The sequence below is a fragment of the Lepus europaeus genome, chromosome 18 (assembly GCF_033115175.1).
Source record: "Lepus europaeus isolate LE1 chromosome 18, mLepTim1.pri, whole genome shotgun sequence".
Lineage (NCBI taxonomy): Eukaryota > Metazoa > Chordata > Mammalia > Lagomorpha > Leporidae > Lepus > Lepus europaeus.
The window spans coordinates 40,965,970-40,987,200 of NC_084844.1; the positions used below are offsets into that span (position 1 = coordinate 40,965,970).

General features: G+C 44.7%; 1 protein-coding gene across 1 annotated transcript in view; it reads left to right on the forward strand.

Annotated features, from left to right (window-relative positions):
• The window catches only part of MYO1D (myosin ID), a 353,018-nt gene that overhangs the window by 78,981 nt on the left and 252,806 nt on the right, over positions 1 to 21,231 (forward strand). The window contains exon 2 of the mRNA XM_062216283.1: positions 20,284 to 20,492. Within this exon, the coding sequence (XP_062072267.1) occupies positions 20,284 to 20,492 (209 nt within the window). The remainder of the gene's footprint in view (positions 1 to 20,283; positions 20,493 to 21,231) is intronic.

The window sequence follows — 21,231 nt, forward strand, 5'->3', positions numbered from 1 at the left end:
CCACAGAGCTGGTCACAGCTAACCCACTATCAGGCTGCAGAGACCCCAGCTTCATCCCTGCATTCTTCCCTGTGTTCTCCATGGTCCCGGGAATACCCACACATCTTTGCTACCCCGGGAGGCTGTGCTGGTGCTTCTCGAATGTTCTCTGCCAAGTCGTCGTGCATTTTAATCTTCAGTGTGTTGATAACAGGTCACCAGAAAGACTCCTGGTGCAGATGATCTTAAGGCAGTGTAAGTCACAGCATTGCTAGAACTGCCTACATGGAGATTGCAGAACCTCATAAATAATTCAGGCACCAAGCAGCGTAGCATCGGGAGCTTTCTTTGAGCCTTCCCACTCCTAAAGTTGGATGAGGTGTCCTCCCCTGAGCTCCTCCCCCACGGCATCCTTGCTTTCTTTGATGCTGCCTGAGATATTTTCTGAAACAGTGTGATTGCACGTGGCGGGGTGGAGGGAGGGATTGGAACAAGAGGAAAATGATGAATAAAAAACACCCAAGTTTTAAACCCTGGTTCATTGTGCTTACTACATGGCATTGTCTATGTCAGCCTTCAAGTGCAGAATGATAATACCGTGCCTTAATCTGTGGACTCAAGCCCTTGGCCTGGCGCCTGGCACGTGTGCACTTCACAGTTACTCAGATGTTCATGAACGGACACGATCGGTAGCACAGATTCAGGATTCAAACCCAGGCTCCAGGGCTGGCTAATTCTCAGGCTCAAGATCTGTCCAACACGTGATCCCTGCCCATCTCAGGCATGCAGAGTGTAACCAAGAGGATGAAACTAATTGGTTCTGTCACTGTGGGGTCAAATGCTTTCACCCTGGGGGTGATTCTCAGCTGAGAATGGGGAGGTGCACTGACCCTTCCTGAGGGTTGGCAGCAGCCTAATGAAGGTGGCGTAAGCTGGCGTGTTGTGAAGAAAGGGGTCAAAGTTTTGTGTGCTTTGACAACCACACCACAATCCAGGCTATCCTTTTGACAAGGGCCAGTATTGTTGGTTTAAAAATGCTGCACCCAGAAAACAAGAACTCTCATATGTTGTTGGCAGGAATACAAGTTGGTAGTCTCCTTGGAGAGTAACTTGGCAATGATTGACACATTCAAATTGCACATAAGCCTTTGAACCAGGAATTCCGGTTCCGGAAGTGTGGTCTACAGGTATACACACCAAGAAGTATATCCCATCTACTTAAAGCTGTGTTCTTTATAGTGAAAAGAGGTTGGGAACAAGCCAAACGTGCTCTCGAGACCGATTAGACACAGGTAGATTATTGTGCATTCACCCGTGCAATGGGCCAATGCGCAGGCATAAACAATTAGGCTTTTCTCTACCTCTTAAATGAGACTTTGGCCAAGATAAATACTTTCATTGGAGAGAAAAAATTTCCATTTGTGTTTAAAAAAAGCTACATGTAGCATGTGTTTGTGTACGAACAGACTGCTTCTGGGCGGGTTCAAGGAAGCCCTGGCAGTGGCTGTTTCTGTGGAGGCGGCCGCAGGCAGGATGCGAAAAACCCCTCTCTGTTGGCCACTCAGTCGCATGTTTTACATCTTGTTCTGAGTCTGCGCTGCCCGTTCAAAGTTAATACAGATAAAAGTCACTGTATATTCTCTTCAATAAGCTTTTGGGTTGGTTTTTTATTAGCAACTTTTAACTGACATTATTTCAAATTTATAATAGATTGCAAGAATACTGCAAGAAACTCCCTGAGTCTTTACCACATGTCTCCATAGTGCCCTGTTTTCTGTTTCTCTTCGTGTGTGTGCATACAGACATGTGAGAGTTAATGGAGATGTCACACCGGTTAGCCACTGCATGATTCAAGGCAAACCTGCCTTGAGAACACGAGCCTTAGGATACTGTCATGTACCGAGCAGTGCTCAGGATCAGGAAGCATATTCTGACACAGCTCTAGTATCTCATGCACCGTGCGTGTACAGTCTCAACAGTTGTCTCCATAGCATCCTTAACAGCACTTCCCCACCCTAGCCTGGGGTTCACACTTGGAGCATACTTCGCATTTGGTTGTCTTGTCTCTTTAATTCCCCGTAATCGGAATGTTCGACCGTTCTTTGTGTTCAGGTCAAGGCCTTCTCCAGTGTTTGCTGTGAGAAGGCCCTGTCGTTTAGTTTGCCTGATGTTTACTCCTGCTTAGATTCAGGTTCTGTGATCTTGGCAGGACAGAAGCGATTGTTGTGTCTTTCTGTCTGCGTCCTGCCAGGGAGCACTGCTCTAGTCTAGGTTCTCAACCTTGCGGCTGGGGAGATAGGGCCCTCTGGGCCAGCTGTGCAGTGCTCACTCCAGGAATCCGATGGAACCTCTGGGCTCATCCTTTTCCTTCTCCACTCTGACCTGTGTCACTGGGAGCACCCAGCCCACCTCACTGATTTGGTCAGGCTCCTGGGAACATCTGTCAGCATCACCTGCACAGTGCCCAGCTCTCTGCGTCTTCCCAGGGTCTGTTAGGGGCTTGGGGCAGAGACTGCACTACTCAATTGCCAGATCACGCCGTGGACTACCCATGCTCTCCGAAAGTCATCCGCGTCTTCTGTCAGGTCAGAGAGCAGATTCTAGAATCCCCAGAGCTGACTCAGAAAACTCATCTTTAAAACTCTGTTCCTCCAGACTACTCTTTGCACCGAACCTGTATCATTGTAGTTTCCCCAGAATTCATAGAAGATAGGCACACGGTGTCCCTCTGACCCCCTGGGGGACTGACTCCAGGACACCTTTCTCCCCATGTGTGCCAAAATCTGTGATGCTCAAGTGCCCCTTACAGAAAATGGCATAGTATTTACATATAACCTACACACATCCCTAGATTACATATGATACCCAGTAAAAAGGAAATACAGTACTCATGGTATCTGTTATACTGTATTGTTTAGGGAGTCATCAGAACAGCTGGCCTGTATGTGTTTGGTACTGGCTCAGTTTAGTTTTTATGGTAATTTTAATCTGCCATTGGGGGAGCCCACAGATGTGGAGCTTGCCCATGTAGATGGCTGACTGTGTGTGTGTGTGTGTGTGTTTCCTTGGAGAAGGATGGATGGATACCATGATATTCTCATGTATGTGAAGATGCTTCCTGAAGGTACTGGCTCGAATGATTGGAGAAGCTGAGAGCTGAAGTCAGCCGCCTGAAGACCCGGAAGTGCAGATGGGGCATCTCCATTCGGAGCCCAAAGGCCTGAGGACTGGGAGGGTGAGTGGCGTGAGTTGCTTCCTGAGCCCGGGTTCACAGCGAGTCACAGCCTGGAGACGGCAAGGCAGAGGGAGAGTATGCTTTCTTACCTGCCTCTTTTGTTCTGTTTGGGCCAGGAGCAGACTGCATGTCTCTGTGTGACTCCATCTACTGATTCAAACGTGAACCACACAGACGCACCCACACCAAGGTTTTGCCCAACACGTGGGCACCCTGTGGCTTCGTCGATTCGATCTGTGAACTTGACCATTGCAGGCTCACGTGTCGCTTTGCTCTAGTGTTGCTGATGCTGATTTTGGCCTCGGTGTCTCTCAAGAGTAATTCCCTACGTAATTCCTTCCTGGAAGCTTCATGTCTGTGCTGTTCCCTGTCAACTCATTTCAGCACCCACTGGTCATTCCTCTCTCATGGCATTGCTTCCATGTTTGCTCACTGAGCTCTGCACAAAGGAAGAGCCTTTCCTGCTCTCTGGCTACCATCATTACATCAGATTCTGATTTCTTCACTGGCCTCTGATCTGTTACTAACGCGATGTAGTTGGATACTCCTGTGCTCCCAGCAGGAGCCCTTCGGGCAGGTTCTATGTCCCTATCATCCTTCGAGCACCTCCCTCTTTCTGACTCAACGAGATATTCCAGACTCATCTCATGCTTTGCCTGTCCCACTGATGTCCCTGAGATGGAGTCAGATTTAGCCCTGAATTCCTTGGTGTTTACAAGCCCATCTCTGGGCATGCCAGCTTCTCGGCTCTCTCGGGGAGAACACGGGGGCCATGTGCATGGGCTGTGTGTCTCCCTCCTCTGCCTGCTCCTTGCCACCTCCCTACCACGACTTTGTCCTGATGCCTCCAATTCCATTTTGACCCTATGTATTGGGTAACCTTCCCCAGCAATGAAAAGCCAGTCTTGGGTGTTGACTAGGTACCATTTAACTTAATTTTTCTGGAATAAAAATTGCTACCTGTATCTAGGTGGTGGAAAATTGCCCACGTAAAGGGAAGAGTATTTTCTGTCAGAACAGTGCAGCTGTGGTCCATGTTTGAAGAACTAGGTGACCTCTTGTTATGTTTTATTCCTTCCTGCATTTTGAAAGACACAGGGGTCACCAAGAAAGAAAAGTAAAACTACATAAATAAAACAAATTAAAGGGATGGTAGGCAACACTCCTGATGGCTTGAATATTCTACAGAGTACTGTAACTCATTTCCTGAGGAAAAAACAGAGGTGAGCTACAGGGACTCATGCCATTCCTTCATTTTTTTTTCCATTCATCAAATATTGAACTCTCCCTTTCTAAGTGCCCAGTCCTATACTGCATGCTGAAGATAAAACAACATGATAGGTTTGCTCTCAGACAATAAACAAGTAAACAAAAAACTCTTCGGGAGGGGCCAGAGTTGTGGTGCAGATGGTTAAGCCGCTACCTGTGCACCCATACTGGAGAATGGGTGTATACTGTGTATCCCATACCGGAGCACCTGTTCAAGTCCCAGCTGCTCTGCTTCTGATTCAGCTCCCTGCTGATGTGCCTGGGAAGGCAGCAGAAGATGACCCGAGTCCTTGGGCCCCTGCTACCCATGTTCGAGACCTGAATGGAGTTCCTGACTCCTGGTTTCAGCCTGGCCCAGCTCTAGCTGTGTTACAGGCATTTGGTGGGGAACCAGCAGATGGAAGATCTCTCTCTCTCTCTCTCTTTCTCTGTCTCTCTCTCTCAAATAAATAAATTTTTGAAATGTCTTAACAAACAACACAAGAAACTACTGTGATGACTGCCATACAGGTGTGGGATGACAGGACAAGGATCCGTGTTCTAGGCCAGAGCATGCCGTGCGCAGGGGTTGGTACCGGGAGACGCACCAGTACCTGGGTGTCAGATGGACATGGAACTAAGGCTTCCCATGGAGAAGCTTTAAGGCCAGGTCTGAGCAGTGATGCCCACGCCATGAGGTCGCACCTGCCGCTATGTGGGGGGAGAGATTGGAAGTGATGGAGAGTGGTGTGGGCAAACCAGTTATGCTGGCAGCCGTGGTAGGACAGAGAGTTGGGATGTAATATTTTTTGACACTGTTCACTGTCAGAACTCCCTTGACAGCTGTTAATTGAGTATTTCAAAATAGCTAGTAGACAGGATTTTAAATGTTCTCAACACAAAGAAATGTTAAATGTCTGAAGTGGTAAGTTCTGTCAGTTATCCTGATGTGATCGTTACACATTGTGTGCGTGGACTGAACCATCACACTGTACCTTATAAATGTACACAATTATGAGCCAATGAAAAGTTAAAATATTTTTTTCCAAGAAAACATATTTAGTGGAAATGTTTTGTTGTAAACCTCAATGAAAGAATATGAGTATCATATTGTGCCTAGTGAAATGATGCAATGAAAATTTTCTCAAAAGATCTTGAGGGGTGGGTGCTTGGCCCAGTGATTAAGGTTCTGTTGGAGATGCCCACAGCCCGCACCAGAGTGCCTCTGTGTTCTAACCCCGCCTCCCTGCCAGCCCGGACCCTGGGAGGCAGCAGAGATGACTTGAGTAACTGGGTTCCTGCCACCAACATGGGGCCCCGAAATTGAGTTCCCGGCCCTGGCTTTGGCCCAGCTCAGCCCTAGCTGCTGCAGGCATTTGGGGAGGGAACTAGTGGATGGTGTGTGTGTGTATGTGTGTGAGCTCTGTCATTAGAAAAATCCTTGATCTGAAGGTGAAAACGTGTATTTCATGATTGGTTTGATATGCATTTCTTTCACTGTAAGGGAGATTGAGACATTTTCATAGACTTTCTTCTGGGCTGTACTTGTGTCTCTCAGGTTACTGTCACACATTACCAGAAACTGAGGGGATCCGTGCAAAGCAGCTTGTCGTCCGGCAGTTCCGAAGGCTGGGGGTCCCGGAGCAAGATGGCTGCCGCCGTGCTGCGTGCTCTGCCCGCTGGGAGAAGCCCTCTCGGCCGTGGTGCCATCGCCGTTTTGGGTTGCCTGGCTGGTTGCGGCACACTCCGGCCTCCTTGACTGTCATCGCAGTGCTGTCTGTTTGCCTTCGTGTGGTGTCTGCTTCCTCTTAGAAGGACACCAGGGAGCGGTGCTGTGGCATAGTGGGTAAGGCCGCCGCCTGCACAGCTGGCATCCCATATGGGCGCCAGTTCGAGCCCCAGCTTCTCCTCTTCCAATCCAGCTCTCTGCTATGACCTGGGATAGCCGTAGAAGATGGTCCAAGCCCTTGGGCCCATGCACCCACTTGGGAGACCTGGAAGAAGCTCCTGGCTCCTGGCTTCGGATCGACGCAGCTCCAGCCGTTGTGGCCATCTGGGAAATGAACCAGCGGATGGAAGACTTTTCTCTGCCTCTGCCTCTCCTCTCTCTGTGTCTAACTCTGGCTTTCAAATATATAAATAAATTTTTAAAAAAAATGGACACCAGTTGCCTTGTAGTAAAGTCCACCCTAATGGCCTCATTCTAACTTGATCACCTGCAAGTCCCTGTTTCCAAATAAGGTCACATCTGCGGATCCCGGGGCCAGCACTCCTGCAGTCTTGGGGGGAAGGGCATTCAGCCCACTTCTGCCATTTTCTTCTCTCTACTTCAACTTGACCTTTCCTTTTCATTTTGGCTACTCCTTGCCCTTGTCCATTTTTAGCTGGGTCTATTTTCCTTTTTATGTCTCTCTCTCTTTAAAAAAATATATATTTATTTACTTGAAAAGCAGAGTTATAGAGAGGCAGAGAGAGACACAGAGAGAGGTCTTCCACCCGCTGGTTCACTCCCCAAGTGGCTGCAATGGCTGGAGCTGTGCTGATCCGAGGCTAGGAACCAGGAACTTCTTCCAGGTCTCCCATTTGGGTGCAAGGGCCCAAGCATGTAGGTAGGCCATCCTCCACTGCTTTCCCAGGCCATAGCAGAGAGCTGGATGGGGGGAAGTGGAGCATCTGGGACTCGAACCAGCACCCATATGGGATGCCGGCACTGCAGGCATTGCCTTTACCCGCTATGCCACAGCACCATTGCCTTTTTTGTGTCTCTTAATGTGACCTTCACTGTTCATTGCTGTGGGTTTTATTTTTTCTTTAACCTTCTTCTGGGTTTTTTTTTTTTTTTTGTTTTTGTTTTTGTTTTTTTTTTAGCTTTTCCAGTTTCTTGTCTCATTTTGAAAAACAAACAAACAAATGTTTGGCCTAAAGGTTAAGATGCCCATGTCCCCCAGAGAACCTGGGTTCAGCTCCTGGCTCTGGTTCCTGACTCCAGCTTCCTGCTAACACAGACTCTGGAAGCCAGCAGTGACAGCTGAAGTAATTGGGTTTGAGCACCCATGTGGGAGACCTGGATTGAGTTTTTGCTTCAACCAGGCTCCCCCCTGCCCCAATCCAGTCCTGTCCCTTGCAGGCATTTGTGCTGTGAACTGTGAATTGAGCACATCCTTTCTGTCTCTCACAAATTTTAAAAAATTTTAAGATTTTCAGGGCTAGTGTTGTACGGCAGCGGGTAAAGCCAACACCTGTGACACCGTCATCCCAGAACTCACTCACTCTTTCTCTCTCTCTCTTTCCCTCTCTCTAACTCTGCCTTTCAAATAAATAAATCCTTAAAAATAAATAAAATAAAAATTTTAAGATTTTAACCATTTCTTTTAAATGGTATCTTCCTTGATACCTTACTTTAGAGGTTACATCATCTGTACATTTGTTGGTTTCATACAGTTGTTTTTCCCATAATTTTTCTAGTTTATGACATACCTCTTTATCAGGGTAGTGATTTTTTAAAAAAAGATTTTTTTTTGTTTGTTTATTAGAAATGCAGAGTTGCAGAGAGAGAGAGACAGATAGTGAGATCTTCCATCCACTTGTTCACTCCCCAGATGTCCACAATGGCTGGGGCTTGGCTGTACCAAAGCCAGGAGGCAGGAGTTTCTTTTGGGTCTCCCATGTGGGTACAGGGGTTGAAGCACCTGGGCCATCCTCTGCTGCTCTCCCTGGCACACCAGCAAAGAGCTGGATCAAAAGTAGAGCAGCTGGATCTCGAACCATCACTCATAAGGGATGCCAGTGTCGCAGGTGAAGACTTAACCCGTTATGCCACAGTGCATAGGACCCCGTGTTTAATCTTAGCAGCCGCCCTCAGCGAGATGTGTTTTTCACTACAGCCCATGGTCCTTCCTCATGTGCTGTGGATCCAAGTGGTGGCTGGAGATGGCGCCATCTTTCCTCCCTGTGGTTTGCGGTCTCGTTGACCTTCAGACAATAGCATAGCACCAAGATAACGTTGTATCCTGCGTAAGTTGGCGGGGGGGGTCCCTCGCATGATGTATGAAGTTGCTACTGAACCCGACCCTGGAGAAGGCGAACATTTAGAGATCAGGAGAAAAGGAGGATCCCACAAAGGGGATTGAAAAAGCAAACCAGAGAAACGGGCAGAAAACCCAGAGCACAGGGCCTCCCAGAAGAAGGGAACGGGGTCGATGCTAGAGACTGCGGAGAAACCCACCTGAGGACGGAACATCAACCATGGGTCCCGCGGGTTCCCTGGGCACTCCCCCTGGGAAGTCTGATGAAGAGTCTCTGAGTGCGGGTGTGGCACCGCAATGTGCAAGAATGTTCTTAGTAAATGACCACCTCTCCTGGGGGAATACGCCCTGCAGTGTCTGGCACTTCTCCCTAGTGTTCTGCATGTGGCTTGCCCATGATTCATCTGATGGCCTTGCGTAGAAGTGACAGGTGCGAGTTAACAAGGCAACTTCTCAGAAAAAAAAAAAAAAAAAAAAGTAACTGTTTCAGATCCCATGTGGAAAGGACTGTTGTTCTCCGAAGGCATCATCTTGGTATTTTCACCACTGCTTTGCATTAATTCAAAACTCTTTAGAACCTCCTTGTTTGATTTGAAAGTCAATGAAAGTATCTGGTCCTTTGAATAAATGTTTTTAATCTTCTTAAAGAAAATAGGTTCTAAAAATCAATTGCTATTAGGCAACTAAGCACTGGGAGAAGATGGGGTGTTGGGAATTCAGGGGGGGCGACCTGGTGCTCGGACTTTTGAGGACCCGGTGGCCATCTGCCAAGCATGCAGGGGATGAAGGGGCAGGGCGAGCCTGCGGAGCCCCTGGGGACTGCAGAGAGCTCGCGGATGCAGGCGTGACAGGGAGACGTGGAGAGCTGGAGTCAGGCGCGTGCCCTGCCTGGGTCCCTTCCCCGTTAGAGTTCCTCACGAGGGGACTTGCTATGAAGACCTTCGCCACTGCAGCCATGCTTCGCTCCTCTTCCCTGGGAGACGAGGTTGGAGTGATCTGTTACCAGGACTTCCCTGGTCTCTACTGCTTCTGTTCATGCTCAGGGTTAGGCCCAGCACAGTAAATACGTATTTAGAGAATACGTTATAGAAGTTTGTCATGAAAGATTTGTACACAAAGGTCATAGATACGCCTCCCTTGATCTCTTTTTTAAAATTTTATTACTATAGAGAACGGATATTATGTATTTTATAGATAAAATTCTAAGATAACCATATCTCTCACTCTCCCTCCATCAATTCCACCTCCTTCCTTCTTTCCTTTTTTTTTAAACTTTTACAATGACATATTTTCATTTTACTTTATAAACAGGCTTAATGCACCACTGAGCATAATGTTCAACAAGTAAAAATAGGAAGACCACTGTTCCACAGGAAAATAGACAAGAGCTATAAACAGTCAGCAAATCATAAAATATCAGCTTCATTCTTGTACATTGTGGGTTTTTTGAATTCTAGATTAATTACCACGTATCAGAGAAAGGATGTGGTATTTGTGTGTTTGGGTTCTGGATCTCTGGAGAGATGGTGTCAGCCTATTTGTCCTGTGGGACAACTGCAGCGCCCCCTGGAGGCAAAGAGTGCAGGTGGCAATACCATCCCGTGTCCTTCACACCCAAAAAACCAAATTGAAATCTCCAGCAGGTGTTAAAGTATACACTGGCACCATCTAGTGGTGATTTTGAAGACATGACCAAAATGGAAAGTCATAATCTGAAAACTGAGATCAGACTTCAGTGAGTTTTCAACATTTTGTGACTATACTGAAGCATTGTGTTTAACATTGTATTGTACTGAGACCCTGACATGATCTCCTAGTTAATAGCTATGTGTGCAATGATTGTATACATGTGTGTTAATTGTATTTCAAGAGCATGATGCCTAGAGGTTTTCATAAAATACTTTATGTGAAATAAAGAATTTCAGAAAAGAATGATCTTTAAGTGGTCCTAAAAGTTTTTCAGTGGGAGATAAATTATATTATTGGACACACCTGGAATCTTAGGGCTGCATTCTAACAACTCGTATGTTATCTGCTTTGTCTCTGATTCATCGAGTTTCGAAGTTATAAAGTCATTTCTCTTTCTAACATTCTTTGGCCCCTTTTATTTATTTTTCCTACTTGGACAGCACTTGTGGAATCTAAAGAATCTCGCCCTTTGTGTCTTTGCTCTTGGAGATACCTGTTGAGTGTGTGCTGCAGGTGTCCTGGTTAAGCCACACAGACCTGGGTGACGATTCTTGGTTTATTGTTAGTGTTTTCAGTCTTTGAACATGAGGTGTGTCAACGCTCTGCTTGGAACTCGTAGTTGATTGACAGCTGAGGCAGGGAATTGGCTTGCAATCATTCCTCATGTGTAGGGAGTACTGTGATTTCAGCAGCGAGGTTAACAAAATAAAAGCATTTATTAAAGAATCTCCCTCAAGTACAACATGATTGGAAGCATAAGATTAATTGCCTTATTCTTAAAAGCACTTGCTGAATGGAAGAGGAACAGGGTGGGTGTAATTATCACCATTTTGCAGATGAAGTAGCATTCTCAAGGCCTTACTGTAATTGGGTTTGTAACGTGGGCATTCACACCAAGATGCAGAAGAGTCCACAGCTAGTGCCTTTTGTGCCAGATACACTACCAATAGGGTCCATAGGAAAACCACGTGGAAAGGTGCACAGAAAACCTTAGGTGGTCAATACTCTTACTTACTTACTTTCATACTTTTATTTATTTGAAAGAGCAAGAGAGAGAGCTTTCATCTGCTGGTTCACTCCCAAATGTGTGCAGCAGCCATCTGGGTCTCCCACATAAGTGTCAGGGACCCAAGTACTTGAGCTCCGAGAGTGTGCATTAGCAGGAGGCAGAGGTGGGACTCAACCCCAGGCACTGTGCTATAGGCTGCAAGCATCCCAGGGGGAGGTTAACCCACTGCACCACAATGCCCACTCCAATAACTCTTACTTAAGTACATACTAACTACTTGATACAAATCTTGCTTTTAATTTACTGTTGACATTATCAGCATCTCTTTGTTTCTACTCCTAATTATAGCTGACCATCTTCATTCCGGCTTCAAGGAATTTTAAGGATTTGTCTTTTGCTCGCAAACACTTCATTCTTTTCCTGCCCCATGGGCTGCCGGTCTGTGGGCCAGCATTTGAGCCCTCTGGGTGCTCCTCTTGTTCAGCTCTTGGGAGCAAGACACAGGTACATCTCCCCCATGCCTCTCAACAGCCAGAGCTTTCTGTGGCAGTGGCTGGTGTAGAAAGATCCAAGCTCTGATTCACGTACTCTGTAAACAGTGGGTACCTGTGGCTTTTCTAAATTTTGTGCATAAATGTTTTCTCTATAAATACAAACACATGGATGCGTCTCACTGTAGTCATGTCAGACATGCTGGGACTTCTCCTCCTTGTTCTTTGGTCTATGGCCTCTTCCCACCTGCCCACATGGCCTTCTTCCTCGTCTTCCTCTATCCATATCACCCTACTGTGTGCGTAAAGGGGTGCATAACACATGCTAACACGTATTCTTCCTTGGTTTCTCATGCCATGTATTCATCTATGAAATGTCTCTGAACAGATACGCAAATAAAAATGGGCTGGCTTTTCACCTTTGTTTTATGGAGAAAAATGGGATCATGCTGTATGCTCTGAAAAACCACACATCTCTTTCAAGGAGCTCACCCATCCCTGAGACTTTGTCTCCTAGAAATAAGAGCACCACCTTATAAGCTTATGTGTCTGGAGCGTTTTCTGCAGTGCTGTTCATTGTAGCAGAAGGAAGGGGAATCTGTGAATAAATGATGATTTATCAACATCACGGGACTTTAGGCAGTCACCAAAAAAAATACATATATAAAATTAGATTTATATCAAGTGTCTGAGTATGGGTTTTTCTGACAGTTGAGTAGGGCTTCCAGAGGGAGAGGAGGACAGTGGAGGTGGCCAGGACTCTTTCTTTCTTTTTTTCTTTTATTTAATGAATATAAATTTCCAAAGTACAGCTTATGGGTTACAATGGCTTCCCCCTCCCAAAACTTCCCTCCCACCCGCAACCCTCCCCTTTCCCGCTCCCTATCCCCTTCCACTCACATCATGATTCATTTTCAATTCTCTTTATATACAGAAGATCAGTTTAGTATATATTAGGTAACGATTTCAACAGTTTGCCGCCATATAGCAACACAAAGTGAAAAAAAAATACTGTTGGAGTACTAGTTATAGCATTAAATAACAGTGTACAGCACATTAAAGACAGAGATCCTACATAATATTTTTTTTTAAATTAATTTTCTATGCCATTTCCAATTTAACACCAGGGTTGTTTTTTTTTCTTTTCATTTCCTATTATCTTTATATACAGAAGATCGATTCAGTATATAATTAGTAAAGATCACATCAGTTTGTACCCACACAGAAACACAAAGTGTAAAAATTACTGTTTCAGTACTAGTTATAGCATCACTGTACACTGGATAACACATTAAGGACAGATCCCACGTGGGATGTAAGTACACAGTGACTTCTGTTGCTGACTTAACAATTTGACACTCCTGTTCATGGCGTCAGTAATCTCCCTAGGCTCTAGTCATGAGTTGCCAGGGCTATGGAAGCCTTTAGAGTTCGCTGACTTTGATCTTATTCCGATAGGGTCACAGTCAAAGTGGAAGTTCTCTCCTCCCTTCAGAGAAAGGTACTTCCTTCTTTGATGGCCCCGTTCTTTCCACTGGGATCTCACTCACAGAGATCTTTCATTTAGGTCTTCTTCTTTTTTCTTTTCCATGGTATCTTGGCTTTCCATGCCTACAATACTCTCATGGGCTCTTCCGCCAGATCCGAATGCCTTAAGGGCTGATTCTGAGGCCAGAGTGTTGTTTAGGACATCTGCCATTCTATGAGTCTGCTGTGTATCCCACTTCCCATGTTGGATCTTTCTCTCCCTTTTTGATTCTATCAGTTAGTATTAGCAGACACTTGTCTTGTTTGTGTGATCCCTTTGTTTCTTAGACCTATCCATGCCATCGAATGTGAACTGAAATTGATCACTTGGACTAGTGAGATGGCATTGGTACATGCCACCTTGATGGGATTGTATTGGAATCCCCTGGTACATTTCTAACTCCATCATTTGTGGCAAGTCAGATTGTGCATGTCCCAAATTGTACATCTCCTCCCTCTCTTTTTCCACTCTGAAATTTAACAGGGATCACTTTTCAGTTAAAATTTAAACACCTAAGAATAATTGTGTGTTAATTACAGAGTTCAACCACTAGTACTAGAACAACAGCAACAACAACAAATACTAAAAAGGATAAAGTATTACATTGTACATCTAGAGCCAGGACAAGAGCTGATCAGGTCATAGTTTCTTATAGTGTCCATTTCACTTCCACAGGTTTCCCGTTTGGTGCTCAGTTGTCGCCGATCAGGGAAAACAAATGATATTTGTCTCTTTGGGACTGGCTTAATTCACTCAGCATGATGTTTTCCAGATCCCTCCATCTTGTTGCAAATGACTGGGTTTCATTGTTTCTTACTGCTGTATAGTATTCTATGGAGTACATGTCCCATAATTTCTTTACCCAGTCTACTGTTGATGGGCATTTGGGTTGGTTCCAGGTCTTAGCTATTGTGAATTGAGCTGCAATAAACATTAATGTGCAGATGGCTTTTTTATTAGCCACATTAATTTCCTTTGGGTAAATTCCAAGGAGTGGGATGGCTGGGTTGTATGGTAGGGTTATGTTCAGGTTTCTGAGGAATCTCCAGACTGACTTCCATAGTGGCTTAACCAGTTTGCATTCCCACCAACAGTGGGTTAGTGTCCCTTTTTCCCCACATCCTCTCCAGCATCTATTATTGGTAGATTTCTGAATGTGAGCCATTCTCACCGGGGTGAGGTGAAACCTCATTGTGGTTTTGATTTGCATTTCTCTGATGGCTAGTGATCTTGAACATTTTTTCATGTGTCTGTTGGCCATTTGGATTTCCTCTTTCGAAAAATGTCTATTGAGGTCCTTGGCCCATCTCTTCAGTGGGTTGTTTGTTCTGTTGTTGTGGATTTTCTTAATTTCTTTGTAGATTCTGGTTATCAACCCTTTATCTGTAGTATAGTTTGCAAATATTTTCTCCCATTCTGTCGGTTGCCTCTTCACTTTCCTGACTGTTTCTTTTGAAGTACAGAAACTTCTCAATTTGATGCAATCCAAAATGTTAATTTTGATTTTGACTGCCTGTGCTCCTGGGGTCTTTTCCAAGAAGTCTTTGCCTGTACCTGTATCTTGCAGGGTTTCTCCAATGCTCTCTAATAATTTGATGGTTTCGGGTCGTAGATTTAAGTCTTTAATCCATGTTGAGTGAATTTTTGTGTAAGGTGAAAGGTAGGGGTCTTGCTTCAAGCTTCTGCACATGGAAATCCAATCTTCCCAGCACCATTTATTGAATAGGCTGTCCTTATTCCAGGGATTAGTTTTGAATCTTTGATCAAATATAAGTTGGCTGTAGATATTTGGATTGATTTCTGGTGTTTCTATTCTGTTCCATTAGTCTATCCTTCTGTTTCTGTACCAGTACCATGCTGTTTTGATAACAACTGCCCTGTAGTATGTCCTGAAATCTGGTATTGTGATGCCTCCGGCTTTGTTTTTGTTGTACAAGATTGCTTTAGCTATTCGAGTTCTTCTGTGTCTCCATATGAATTTCAGCATCATTTTTTCCAGATCTGAGAAGAATGTCTTTGGTATCTTGATTGGTATTGCATTGAATGTATAAATTGCTTTTGGGAGAATAGACATTTTGATGATATTGATTCTTCCAATCCATGAGCATGGAAGATTTCTCCATTTTTTGGTATCCTCTTCTATTTCTTTCTTTAAGGTTTTGTTGTTTTCATCGTAGAGATCTTTTTTTTTTTATTTTTTTTTTTGGACAGGCAGAGTGGACAGTGAGAGAGAGAGACAGAGAGAAAGGTCTTCCTTTTGCCATTGGTTCACCCTCCAATGGCCGCCGCGGTAGCGCGCTGCGGCCGGCGCACCGCGCTGTTCCGATGGCAGGAGCCAGGTGCTTCTCCTGGTCTCCCATGGGGTGCAGGACCCAAGGACTTGGGCCATCCTCCACAGCACTCCCTAGCCACAGCAGAGAGCTGGCCTGGAAGAGGGGAACCGGGACAGGATCGGTGCCCCGACCGGGACTAGAACCCGGTGTGCCGGCGCCGCAAGGCGGAGGATTAGCCTGTTGAGCTACGGCGCCGGCCCATCGTAGAGATCTTTAACATCCTTGGTTAAATTTATTCCAAGGTATTTGATTGTTTTTTGTAGTTATTGTGAATGGGATTGATCTTAGAAGTTCTCCCTCAGCCGTGGCATTGCCTGTGTATATAAAGGCTGTTGATTTTTGTGGATTGATTTTATATCCTGCTACTTTGCCAAACTCTTCGATGAGTTCCAGTAGTCTCTTAGTAGAGTTCTTTGGGTCCCCTAAATAAAGAATCATATCATCTGCAAAGAGGGATAGTTTGAGTTCTTCCTTCCCGATTTGTATCCCTTTAATTTCTTTTTCCTGCCTAATAGCTCTGGCCAGAACTTCCAGAACTATATTGAAGAGCAGTGGTGAGAGTGGGCATCCATATCTGGTACCAGATCTCAGCGGAAATGCTTCCAACTTTTCCCCATTCAATAGGATGTTGGCCGTGGGTTTTTCATATATTGCTTTGATTGTATTGAGGAATGTTCCTTCCATACCCAGTTTGCTTAGAGTTTTCATCATGAAAGGGTGTTGTATTTTATCAAATGCTTTCTCTGCATCTATTGAGAGAATCATATAGTTTTTCTTCTGCAGTCTGTTAATGTAGTGTATTATGTTGATTGTTTTGCGAATGTTGAACCATCCCTGCATACCGGGGATAAATCCCACTTGGTCTGGGTGGATGATCTTTCTGATGTGTTGTTGCATTCTATTGGCCAGAATTTTATTGAGTATTTTTGCATCTATGTTCATCAGGGATATTGGTCTATAATTCTCTTTCAATGCTGCATCTTTTTCCGGCTTAGGAATTAGTGTAATGCTGGCTTCATAGAAAGAATTTGGGAGGATTCCCTCTTTTTCGATTGTTCTGAATAGTTTGAGAAGAATTGGAGTTAGTTCTTCTCTAAATGTCTGGTAGAACTCAGCAGTGAATCCATCTGGTCCTGGGCTTTTCTTTGTTGGGAGGGCCTTTATTACTGTTTCAATTTCTGTGTCAGTTATGGGTCTGTTTAGGTTCTCTATGTCTTCCTGGCTCAATTTAGGTAGGTTGTATGTGTCCAAGAATCTGTCCATTTCTGATAGATTTCCCTGTTTGCTGGCATACAAGTCCTTGTAGTAATTTCTGATGATTCTTTTTATTTCTGTGGTGTCTGTTTTTACGTTTCCCTTTTCATCTCTGATCCTATTGATTTGGGTCTTTTCTCTTCTTTTTATAGTTAGTTGGGCCAATGGGGTGTCAATTTTGTTTATTTTTTCAAAAAACCAGCTCCTCGTTTGGCTGATTTTTTGCAATGTTTTTTGGATTCAATCCTGTTGATTTCTTCTTTGATTTTAATTATTTCTCTTCTCCTACTGGGTTTGGGTTTGGTTTGCTGCAGATTTTCTAGATCCTTGAGATGACTTGAAAGCTCATCTATTTGGTGTCTTTCCAATTTCTTGATGTAGGCACCTATTGATATAAACTTTCCTCTTAACACTGCTTTTGTTGTATCCCAGAGGTTTTGGTATGTTGTGCTTTTATCCTCATTTACTTCCAGAAAATTTTTGATTTCTCTTTTAATTTCTTCTATGACCCATTGTTCATTCAGGAGCATGTTGTTCAACCTCCATGTGTTTGCACGTGTTCTAGGGATTCCCGAGTTGCTAATTTCCAGTTTCATTCCTTTGTGGTCTGAGAAGCTGCATGGTATGATTCTAATTCTTTTGAATTTGTTGAGACTTGCTTTATGGCCTAGTATATGGTCAATCCTAGAGAAGGTTCCATGTACTGCTGAGAAAAATGTAAAGTCCTTAGATGTAGGATGAAATGTTTTGTAGATATCTGTTAGATCCATTTGGGCTATAGTGTCATTTAAATCTGCTGTCTCCTTGTTGATCTTCTGTCCTGATGATCTATCTATCTCTGAGAGTGGAGTATTGAAGTCCCCCAGTACTAGTGTATTGGGGTCTAAGACTCCCTTTAAGTCCCTTAACAAGTCTTTTAAATAAGCTAGTGCCCTGTAATTATGTGCATATACATTGATAATCATTATATCTTCCTGTTGAATGGATCCCTTAATCATTAAATAGTGCCCCTCTTTGTCTCTCCTAACAGTTTTTGTGGTAAAGTTTATGTTGTCCGATATTAAGATGGCTACGTCCGCTCTTTTTTCATTTCTGTTGGCATGGTATATCTTTTTCCAGCCTTTCACTTTCAGTCTGTATGGATCATTGTTGGAAAGATGAGTTTCTTGTAAGCAGCAAAAAGATGGGTTTTGTTCTTTAACCCAATCAGCCAATCGGTGTCTTTTAACTGGACAGTTCAAGCCATTAACATTCAATGTGACTATTGAGAAGGAGTAACTTTGCCCTGTCATTTGCCAAAGATTTTTTCTAATATATGGTTTGAGACTCCTGTGATCTTTTGCTGTGAGGTTTCCTTCCTTTATCTTCTTTCATATTGGTTACCGTGTTTCTGTGTTTCTGTATGTAACACATCTTTAAGCATCTTTTGCAGGGCTGGACGAGTGGCGACAAATTCTTTCAGTTTCTGTTTGCTGTGAAAAGTCTTTATTTCACCTTCATTCACAAATGAGAGCTTTGCAGGATATAATATTCTGGGCTGGCAGTTTTTCTCTCTTAGTACCTGGGCTATACCTCGCCATTCTCTCCTGGCTTGTAGGGTTTCTGATGAGAAGTCAGCTGTGAGTCTAATTGGAGATCCTCTGAGAGTAATCTGGCGTTTCTCTCTTGCACATTTTAGGATCTTTTCTTTGTGTTTCACTGTGGTGAGTTTGATTATGTGTCGTGGTGAGGATCTATTTTGGTCATGTTTATTAGGGGTTCTATGAGCTTCCTGTACTAGGATGTCTCTGTCCTTCTCCAAACCTGGGAAATTTTCTGCTAGTATCTCACTAAAAAGGCCTTCTAATCCTTTCTCCCTCTCCATGCCTTCAGGAACTCCTAGAACCCGAATGTTGGGTTTTTTAATAGTATCCTGTAGATTCCTGACAGTATTTTTTAGATTTCTGATTTCTTCTTCTTTTCTTTGATTTGACTGTTTCCTTTCCTGTTCTCTGTCTTCTAATTCCGATATTTTCTCTTCTGCTTCACCCATTCTGTTTTTAAGGCTTTCTAATGCGTTTGTCATTTGATCTATTGTGTTCTTCATTCCATTGTGGTTTTTTGTCACTATCTCAGTTTCATGTTCTACTAGTTGTTTCATTTCATTTTGATTCCTCCTTAATATTTCATTTTCACGAGAGAGATTTTCTATCTTGTCCATTAAGGTTTTCTGTAGTTCAAGAATTTGTTTTTGAGAACTTCTTAATGTTCTTATCAATTTTTTGAGATCTGCTTCTTGCATTTCCTCTATCTCTTCATCTTCATAATCTTGCATTGGCTTGTCTTGTTCATTTGGAGGCATCATAGTGTCTTCCTTGCTCTTGTTACCTCGGCTTCTATGTTTGTTGTTTGGCATGTTGGAGATAATTTGTGTGTGTGTGGTTTGTTTTTTTTTTTTTTTTTTTTTTTTTTGCTGTGGTGTTTTTTTTTCTCGTTATACTATGCCTCTAAGTGGGCTGTCTGCTTTGATGGATCCTTAGGGGCTGTGATGGGTGTGGCCAGAGAGCTCTGCTTGATTCTTCAGGTTTAAGGCTGTGCAAAGAGTGACTCTCCCAGATTGTTCACTCCCTTGCTCCTTGCTGGATCGCTCTCTCTCTCTTTTTTTTTTTTTTTTTTTTGACTCAGTTGGGAGTGGAATTGAGGGTAGTTGAAATCTGGGCTCTGTGAGTATTCGTTTGATCTACCCCTGGGACCACACACAGAGTTTATGCAGCCCTCAATGTGTTCTTGAGTTTCGCCAAAGTTACTGAGTTTGGCTGCGCTTTACATATGTAAAATGGCGGTGCTCTTTGTTTTGCTTGGTGAGTGAAGGGAGAGGCCTCTGTCCTCTCCCCCCCCCCCCCAATGTCTCGGGTTTCTGAGGTCTTTGTCTTACCTCCCATTGGTTCCCGCGCTGGCGAGAGTCTGCGGCTCGTCTCTCACGGTTGAGTTTCCACGCGGTGGGCTCCCTGTAGGTCCTCTGTGTCACATCCACTAGATCCGGAAGCGTTTCTTCTGCAGTTTTTCTTGAATCTTTTCCTGAGGCTACAGTAATTCCACTTTTATGAAACTTTATTTTCCCAAACTAAGGCGCACGGCCTCACTATCCGCCATCTTGGCTCCGCCCCGGCCAGGACTCTTTCTAATTGAGCATCTGCTGAGTGGACGCAAGCACTTCTTTTCCTTCCAGAGCTCCGAGGCTGTCTGCACCTGTTTCTCAATTTTTCCCTCCTCTCACCCTTCTGTATTTTGAAAGCAAAACTCCCAGCCCGCAACAAGTTACCTTCTTCCTTCTTGCTGGGTTTTAACCCCTACAGATCCTTGTCCCTCAAAGGAAATACAGAAGCAAGGACACGTCAGTCCGGAAACTGCTCCCGGGTATTTGGACTCGCCGGGAGTTACGAGCCTCAGCGGAAAGCAGTACTCTTTCTCTGTACTCACAGCTGCACTCTTTCCTTCTTTGCGTCTGCACAGGTTCGAGAAAGGGCGCATCTACACCTTCATTGGAGAAGTCGTGGTCTCAGTGAACCCCTACAAGTCACTCAACATCTACGGGCGGGACACCATCGAGCAGTACAAGGGCCGCGAGCTGTATGAGCGGCCGCCTCACCTCTTCGCCATCGCTGATGCTGCCTACAAGGCGATGAAGAGGCGGTCGAAAGACACCTGCATCGTGATATCAGGTACTGAGAGGGGCCCCGGTGCTTCCAAGAGCAAGATGTGTTGAGTTTACCTGGCGCTTCAGGATCCAAACCATGGATTGAGTCCCTCCCCACCCCCCCGCCCCCCCACTCCCCTGCTAGAAACCTAAGCAATTTTTATAAGAGGAAAGAAAAAAGCGTAATGAACATTAGTGTCCAAGTATTTGTATCCCGTCTGATCTTCCCTGGGCTTGGTTCACAGACACATAAGTATTACACCTGGGTGACTTGTTCCTGGCTTGTCCACCGAGCTCTCGTGGAAAATGCTTCCTCTGTCTCACCCATATCAAAGTGCTAGGGAAAAGGTAGCAAAAATCAGCGTGAATACCAGTGGAGTGAAACCGAGAACATGAAACAATGAGGCGCCAAAAGCAATGCAGAGCCAGGCTGGTGCTTGGGAGCGAGGGGTGGGTGCGGGGCAGCAGCAGGCTTTGCAAGCCAAGGTGGAGAGAGGGCGACGCCAGCCCCTGGGCCAGAGAACTGGGGCTGATCTACCCCAGTCACATCGAGCGGTACTGGTGACCTATTTACCGATCAATACGAGAAAACTGCCCACTGACCCAGGGTGGCCTCTCCCACACTGTGGGGATTTCTTTTGGTGCTGATAACACTTCACATTAGCCTTAGTAGTTTCAGTGCTCTTAAAAAACACTTTTATGGCCATTGTTCCACTTGGGCTGGCAAAATGGCTAAGCGATGTGTAGAACAGTTTTTCCCCCTA